This window comes from Leptonychotes weddellii, chromosome 15 (genome assembly GCF_054177405.1).
Source record: "Leptonychotes weddellii isolate Sample4059 chromosome 15, ASM5417740v2, whole genome shotgun sequence".
NCBI classification, from domain to species: Eukaryota; Metazoa; Chordata; class Mammalia; order Carnivora; family Phocidae; genus Leptonychotes; species Leptonychotes weddellii.
In genome coordinates, this window is record NC_138383.1 from 616267 (window position 1) to 625054 (window position 8788).

General features: G+C 48.5%; 1 protein-coding gene across 1 annotated transcript in view; it reads right to left on the minus strand.

The window, feature by feature from the left end:
- The window catches only part of HEXD (hexosaminidase D), a 17607-nt gene extending 8855 nt beyond the window's left edge, over positions 1–8752 (minus strand). Inside the window, exons 1-6 of the mRNA XM_081804183.1 lie at positions 8661–8752; positions 8222–8331; positions 7864–7908; positions 6386–6524; positions 1722–1831; positions 825–836 (exon numbers count right to left, since the gene is read on the minus strand). Of these exons, the coding sequence (XP_081660309.1) occupies positions 825–836; positions 1722–1831; positions 6386–6484 (221 nt within the window). The 5' untranslated portion in view covers positions 6485–6524; positions 7864–7908; positions 8222–8331; positions 8661–8752. The remainder of the gene's footprint in view (positions 1–824; positions 837–1721; positions 1832–6385; positions 6525–7863; positions 7909–8221; positions 8332–8660) is intronic.
- Between the last annotated feature and the right edge of the window lie 36 nt (positions 8753–8788).

Consider the following 8788-nt stretch of genomic DNA (forward strand, 5'->3'; position numbering starts at 1 on the left):
CCAGCCCCTGTTCACACTCCAGGCCCTGTTCACACTCCAGCCCATTCACACCAGCTCCTATTCACTCCAGCCCCTGTTCACATCAGCTCCTGTTCACACTCCAGCCCCTGTTCACGCTTGCACTCCTGTTCATGCTCCCCCTCCCTTGTCAGGTTCTAGGGGGGATTCTCCTGGGGAAACTAGTACAGTCACTATTTACAAAAAGCTCAAAAGATATTCCTAAGGTTTCAGAGAGGGCTCCCACCCTATAATTTGGGAAAATGATGCTCTGCTATGTCCTCAAGTAATGGTTTGGTTTTTACCAGTTATTCTTACCAAACTCTATAAAGAAGCTGAAGTCATTTTACAAGAAACTGGGCCATACAAGGAATCATATTCTACAACAGGGGTTGGCAGATGGGCTCAGGACAAATTCACCTGCCTGTTTTCATACAGCCCATGACCTAAGAATGGTTTCTACAGTTTAACATGGTTGAGAAAAATCAAAAGAAGAAAAATATTTTATGATATGTGAAAGTTACATGAAATTCCTATTTCAGTGCCCGCAAGTAGAGTTTTATTGGAACTCAGCCATGGCCACTCATTGACATTACTGTCCATGGCTGGCTGCTCGTGCCCCCCCAGATTGCTGCAGCAGAGACCAGGCAGGCTGCACAACAAAACTGACTGGCCCTTTACAGAGGAGCTGGTGACCCCTTTAATAAAAAAAATTTAAAAGACCATCAAGGTTACACGGCGGGGGCGGGGGGACTCATCCCCCTGGGGGTTAGCGACCTCGGTGAGCGCACCTGAGGGTGGGAATGCTCTGGGGGGGCGCGGATGACACCCGGGAAGGGCTGGCTGCCTGCTCTGGCATCAGCTTTCATACACGAGTCTATCTCAAGAAGAAGGTGAGTTCCAGTTTCTGTGTGTGTTTGGACTATCTCTTAACCAGTTCTATGAATGTATGGACTTCAAATAGACCTTTTCCAAGCTTCACAGGTACCCTAGCATTGTTTCCACTTAAAAAACAAACAAATGAACAAAACATGTGTCTCGTAAGAAAAACAGAGCAGCATGAAAAGAACAGAAACTTCCAGCAAGCTCACTGCAGTGTTAACCTCTGGACACACCCGTGGGGCACGAACCCCTTGCGGAGTTTTCACACAGAGCTGAACCTCTCTCCAGAGTGGCCCACCAGCTGGACGTCTTTTTCTCACCCTTGTGAACACAGAGCATCACAACCTTTTAAAAACCTTCACCAATTTGATAGCCAAAATGGCATTTCACTCATTTTAATTCACTTTGTTACTATCATATGCTTATTGGCCATTTTAATTTTTTGGAGGGAATCAGCCCACATGTCCTTTGCTCATTTTCTTTTTAGGGTGTTACTGATTTACATGGACACCATAACTCTGAAGCCAAGCGGGTGCACTCGTGGCCACCACATCTGCTTTGACTGATTCTGACCCCTCCCCCTTTAATCTTTCCTTTCCTGATGAGGGTTCCAACCGTGGCCTTAAAAGCAGCGTTCCCCTCCCCTTGCCCCCCCGCCTCCCCCCATCTTCTCCCTTCCCCTAAATGTTTTCAAATTCTCTCCAGTAAATGTATTTTATTTTTGTAACTAAGACGTGAGTTTAAAAGCCAGAAGAGGGCCGCCCCACCACAGCCAAACCCTCGCCTGCCCTGCCCACACCTCTGGGTGGCCCCGCACATCTCTTCTCCGTGGCTGGGGATACCTGTATGCGTGCTTGGCTCTCAGCAGCCTGAGGCGGCCCTCGTAGGGAAACATGTCTTCATACTCGAGGAGGAGCCCATTGGCGCCCAAGGCATGGAACAGAGGAAAGACCTGGGGGAACAGGGATGCTATGAGAAAGCAGTCATCTGCAGGAAGGTGACAGACGTGCAACGTGTGAACTGTCTTCCTGCCTGTGGACAAGGGTTATATTTGACATTCACATTACTCTCGGAAACATTTAACCTGGAACGTGTACTTTGTGTTACACCAAATCAAACTCTAACACTGCACCCTGTTCACTCGGCACAGGGTGGGTCTGTACCTATGGAACAGAGCTGTGGCTCAGCCTCATGGCTCAGCCAGGAGGCGGTGAGGGGCTGAGGGTGTGGCGGGGAGTGGGCTGTTCCTGGCTGCGCTCATGGGGCCTCCCCTTGCTCACCCCCACTTCCTCCTCTACCTTTGTGTCAAAGGATATGAATTCCTATCCTCAAGCAGTATCAGGACTGGTCCATGTCTACCATACAGAACTGAGATTTTCTTCTAGTCCGATGTCAAGGCTGTGGTGGAAAAGAGACATTATGGACGCCACCAGAGGGGCCTCCTGCAGGTATCGAAACAGCAACCCCTCCCCAGACAAGGGTCACTGCAGGTTCCACAAGATTTTAACACTCCTGTTGACGTGTCTGTCAAAGCTTTCCTTTCCCAGGAGTATGGGGACATTCTGAAGCAAGCTGGATGGAAGAAGGAAACAGCCTGGGGCTAAAACTTTGCCGTAGACAAGTCAGAATCAGTAGTTTTCTGCAAATTACAAAAAGAGGCAGACAGACTGGAGTGGAGCGAGCTAATGCAGGCCAGGCATGCAGATAACGCAACATAATGGTCTTGGCATTTTCCCATTTGCTCAGCATTTTTGCTTCTGGTTTGCTTCTCAGCCTCGTGTGGCCATCTGACCACTGCAGCCTGTTTGGCACTTTGGCTGCTGGGGTCGGTGGCGATCCTTTGTGCTATGGGTGGTGAGGAGGCTGTGGGGCCGGGCGGCCCAGCTGTCCCCAGCACATACTCCAGCCCAGTGCTAGGCACGGGGCTGGGAAGGAGAGGGTCCTCGCTGTAAAACCGCACAAGCGTGCACACACGTGGGGCATGATACGCTGAGTCTCTTGCATCTGTCGTCGAGACTCGACATCGTTTCCCCTACTTTCCACTTTTCTGACTGTAGTATTTCTAAGCAAATCCCAGACAACACAACTGTTCACGTATACAAACTTCGATATATATCCCTGATGAAGATTTTTTACAAAAGCACAACCACAACACCATTATCCCACTTAACCAAATCTTTAATATCATCCGTGCTCAAATTTTCCTGTGTTTAAAATCTTTTCACATGTGGCTTGTTTGAACCCAGCCCAGTGAAGGTCCATACACTGCATTGTTTGAATGGATCTTTTAAGGTTCTCTGATTTTTAATAGTCCCTTCTGCTTTTTTAATTTGGAATTTATTTGTTGAAGAAACCAAGTCACTTGTTTTGTATGATTTTCCAAATTTTGGATGGGTGGTATTCTCAAGATGTCCTGTAGCATGTTTGCCTATTTCCTACTCTTGTGCGTGCTGGTGGTTAGACATGAAGGGGTGATTGGATCCAGGTGTCATTCTTTTGGCAAGAATACTTCACAGATGGTTCTAGAAGTCACAAGTCTGCCTGCCCCGCCGGAGTGATGAGGGGCATCAGCCAGACCCATGCCTTGCACTTCTGCCTAACGGTTTCAGCCGCCGCTGACATTCGCACCCCGTGCACTGAACAGGAGCTGCACGGAGGTGACTCTCCAATTATGTGTTGGCTGGGATGCTTCCTTAAGGAGGAATTTACTCTCAGCAATTATTTGGTTACTCCAGGTGTGATGCTGCAGCAGCTGGTGCTTGTTCTTCAGTAAATTCACTCACTTCTTGGATGTTCACAATAGCTGGCCTGTGGCTTTCACACCCGAAGGTCAATTTGGTTGGATACAAAATCCTTCAGTATCTTAAATACGTGACTCCCTCGTCTTCGGTCATAAAATGCTGCCATCAAAGTATCTGATGCTGATCTAATTATCCTTCCCTCATACAGAACTTGTACCTTTTTCCTGTGTGCCCAAGAGTTGTTCATTTTCATTTTCTTTGAAGTCTCATACATTTACTAAAAGATTTACTTAGCGTCTATCATCTTTGATATATGGTATGCCTTTTCTTTCTTTTTTTAAAATTTATTTCTTATTTGAGGGAGAGAGTGAGAGAGCACATGAGTGGGGGAAGGGGCAGAGGGAGAGGGTCTCAAGCAACCCCCCTGCCCAGAGTTTGGAGACTGACTCCAGGCTTGATCCCACAACCCATGAGATCATGATCTGAGCTGAAACCAAGAGTCAGACGCTCAACCGACCGAGCCACCCAGGCGCCCCAGGTATGCCCTCTCAACATGCAGATCCAAGTATTCTTAAATTTCAGGACAGTGTTTCTGTAGTTTCTGAGCATTTGTCCTACAGCATTGCTTTGGTTCTCTTCTTGGGGGACTGTTGCAAACTGAAAACAAGCCTACGATACAGTGCCTTCCTCATCAAGAGGTGGTGTCTATTCACAGTCTTGAATCTGGGCTGACTTTAGACTTGCTTTCCAAGAGGAGCACTAGGCCCAGGAAGGCTTGCGGCTTTGGCTCCCATGCTCTCAAAGCACTGTCGTGTGACGGCCACGCTGAGAGAGGCTGGCCTAGCCTCTGAGAGGACAGGCGCCCACAAGGAGGACTAGAACCCAGGTGTCCAGTGGACAGCCAGCACTGACTGCTGGACATGTGAGGCCATCTTGGACCATCAGGTGTTCCTAGTTCTCAGGAGACTGCCAACAGCGGAGGGAGCCCAGGGTGGACCAGCAGAACCACCCACCAGCCCATGGAAACAGAAGGAATGGTGAATTGCTGTCTTAAGCCTCAAAGTTTGGGGCGGTTGGCCCCCCAGCAGCAGAGAGCTGAGGGGGCTCCAGGTGCAGGCGAGTTGGACCTTCTTTGCATTTGTCAGAATGCTTTTTATCTCTTCACGTGTGACATTCTCTTTCTCCTTATTTATTTCCCAACAGTATGCTTTCCACGGCGTCTGCTCACTTCTGTTCTTCTGCTTTAGTCTGTTTTTTTGGCCACAGGCTCCCTCTCCTTCCTCCGCATCCCTGCTCCCCGTATTAGAACCTTTTCTCTGCTTTACTTCCAATGTTCCTGTCCAGTTCCCCATGGATTCTCTCAACACTGTGTTCTTAATGTGGGGCTCGGTCTTTCTAGAAGTTTCCAAAGGTATTTCTGAGAGCCTTAGGCCTCTCCAGCATCTTCTTCTGAGTCTTTTTGCACTCACTCTCAAACTGCCGCCAGTGAAACCTCTCCCCCATTCCTCTCGACAGAGGACCTGTGTTTGTGGGCCTGTTTTCTGTCTTCTGGTCTTGGCCCTGTCAGAACTCCTTCCTCCCTCCTCCATCACCTCCTGCCTGGCACCTAATCCCACGTGGGTGGTATGCTGTACCACTCGCATTTGGGGATTCACGGGGATACCTGCATACCTACCTTGAAGAGTGTACTGGTTTTCCAGGGCTGCTGTAACAAATTACCACAAACTGGGTGGCTTAATACAATGAGAATTTATTCTCTTCCAGGTCTAGGGTCAGAAATAAAAATATCGGGGTGTGGGCAGGGCAGTGCTCTCTCTGAAGGCTCCAGGGAAGAACCCTTCCTTGCCTCTTCTAGCTTCTGGTGTTGCTGGCAGTCCTGGCATTCCTTGGCTTGTAGATGCATCCCTCCAATCTCTGCCTCTGTCCCCACAGGTGCCCCCCCGCGTCTAAATATCCCTCTCCTGGGGCGCCTGGGTGGCTCAGTTGTTAAGCGTCTGCCTTCGGGTCATGGTCCCAGGGTCCTGGGATCAAGCCCCGCGTCGGGCTCCCTGCTCAGCGGGAAGCCTGCTTCTCCCTCTCCCACTCCCCCTACTTGTGTTCCCTCTCTTGCTGTCTCTCTGTCAAATAAATAAAACCTTAAAATAAATAAATAAATATCCCTCTCCTTTTTTTTTTTAAGATTTTATTTATTTATTTGACAGAGAGAGAGAGTGAGCACAAGCAGGGGGAGCGGCAGGCAGAGGGAGAAGCGGGCTCCCTGCTCTGTGGGACTTGATCCCAGGACTCTGAGATCATGACCCGAGCCAAAGGCAGACGCTTAACCAACTGAGTCAGCCAAGTGCCCCTAAAATTCCCTCTTCTTATAAGGACATCACTCACTGGATTAGGACTATCCTACTCCAATACAGCCTCATCTTATGTTGATTATAATTGCAAAGACTCTGTTTCCAACTGAGGTTACATTCATAGGTACGAGTAGCTAAGATTTGAACATTATCTTTTTGGGAGACACAATTCAGCCCACAACAAAGAGGCTGTGGGTCTCCTTTGTTGTGTTCCCCCCTCCCCCTGCCCCCTTTTGCAACTGCTCTGTTTTATGAAGGGATTTGGGGGTAAACTCAAAATCTATGCTGCCGCCAACATCATGCCCCTGCCTAGAACCCCAGGGTTGCACTCTAAGCACACATTTCTACAGAATACTGTTCACAGCTTTGAAGACCAAACCCAAGGCAAGGGAGATCATCTAGAGGGAAAGGGGCTCTTACCTCAGAGAGGTAGGAAACCTTTGGTGGAGCTCCTTTAAGGTCCAAATGAACTAATCGCATCTTAAATGGTGAAGAACCTGACATTTCACTATTTTTCATGAAGTCATATAACAAAAATCTCTTGTCTGGGCACTTCTTCCTAGTGGAGAAATTCAAAGTTATAAATGGGCAGAGGCCCCTTTTAGCCCTTGCCCTTCCACTCTGTTTCCATTCCCACACGCCCAGGTTTGCTTTATTCACTGGGAGGAAAACTCATTTCACCAACATGAAAATGAATCAAGGAGTCTACCTCATGTTCAAATAGTGTTCAAATAGAGGGACCTCTGCCATTTAATTATTATTTGCCCCTAAAATAGAATAGCACTGGTTTCCTCATAAGATGGCTATGATCTATAATAACACAAATGACTGCAAAATAATTTTGTTTTAAAGACCATCTTAAGTTGTGCATACTATGCTAGCGAAAACAGGCAGATATATATAAACATCTTTCACGTCTTACAATGTTTCTGTAGAAAATTTATCCTTAATTTTATTTTACTTTCAAGAGCAGTAAAAATACTTTACATTTCTAGAGCTCAAATCAGCTTGGTTGTACGGAAAAAGAAACTAAAAATTTAGTCTAAGTCAGAGAAAACTGTCTAGGATTTAAAACAGACCGCTGATAATTTGAAAAGCAAATGAGCCACGAGTACATCAGGGCTAACTAGCTTCTATTAAAGTAAAGGAAGTGTCTGGATGACAGTGAGGCAGCTGGGAAAGAGTGCAATCTTTTTTTTTCCCCCCCTCTAGCTATTATAAAAACACAAAGGATAGGATGAGAAAAGTGAAAGAAAATCTTTGCATATTGGTCACGTTTACAGCTCAGTAATTCAAACTACTCATTCTGTGTGAGGACTCATAAATCCCTGACCTTAAGAAGTCTATTATAAAGCAGGGAAGATAAAATAGACGCACACAGAAACCAGTTTGTTTTTTTTTTTTTAAGAAATTATATTCAAAACAATCTCAATGACAAAATTCTCAAGGCAATTACCTAAATTACCAGCTGATGGGTGCATGAGTTTTGTGAAAACGCATTCTGAAAACTGCTTTTAAAGCTGAATTATTTAGGGACGCCTGGGTGGCTCAGATGGTTAAGCATCTGCCTTCGGCTCAGGTCATGATCCCAGGGTCATGGGATCGAGCCCCACATCGGGCTCTGTGCTCAGCGGGAAGCCTGCTTCTCCCTCTCCCTCTGTCTGCCTACTTGTGATTTCTTTCTCTCTCTCTGTCAAATAAATAAATAAAATCTTAAAAAAAAAAAAAAAGCTGAATTGTTTAAAAATCTTACAAGCCAAATCTATTTTCCAGGGACTAGACTCAAACACTTCCAAGCTGAGAAGTGTGCACTGGTGGTGTGAACACCCCCTCATATTCAGAGAGAAACCTGCTCCCGCGGCTGCATCGCTGGGCTAAGCGGGATGCTGACATCTTACCTGCGGCAGACACACTGGCTTAACAGCGTTAAGTCTCCGCAAAATCTAAAGGAAAAGAACCAGAGAAGTCCCTGTTTCACCTTGTTATGAGTGTGCTAATCTCTTTGCTCGATTCCCTCCTGCAGGAAGTCTACAGAGATGAGCTTATTCCGAACACCTGGGTGGAAGGTCACTACTTATCAGATGAACGGGCGTCTGCACTCGGCGCTGACTGCTCAGGGCTTCGGGTGAGGCCAAGAGCCCCTGAAGGCGATGACCCGCACTGGTCTCCCCTGTGCCAGGAATGCTGGGCAGACCTCTTCAGTCCGACGATCGCATGAACACTTTCTTTTCCCTGTATCATCAGTAAGTTACTCACCTTCTTCAGGCTCACTCCTCACGGATGCACCTCACTGTTCACCCCTTCAGTCTCAGGTGTCCTGACACGGCCGGTTAAGAGTTTACTTCCCAAGCACAGGACGGACGGTTCTGTAGGGAAACGGAAAGCTATCAACAAGCAGCGGGGCCTTCGGGAGACAGGCGTGTACTGAGCACCAGCTGGTCCCAGCACCCCCAGGTGTGGTGCAGACCCCAGCGAAGCAAACAGACCCTGGGATAAGGGCTTGGAGACCACAGAGAAGGGCGCAGAGACTCCAGGAGAGGAGCCTGGCGACCCCCCAAGAAGAGCCCTGAGACCTGGGGATGGGGGTCCTGAGACCCCGGGAGGAGGGGACGACTTGGAGACCTCGGAGGAGGGCCCTGAGGAGGAGGGACCAGAGACCCCGGGAAGAGGGCGCACACTGCGGGAGAGGACGCACTTCAGACCGCAGGTTCCGAAGCTCGGCGAGTTCCGAGGGCGGAGGGGCGGGCGAGGGGCGCGCGGGCGGCGCGGTGCCCTGCAGAGTGCGCGCCCAGGTCCGCGCTCCGCCCCGCCCGGCTCGGCGCT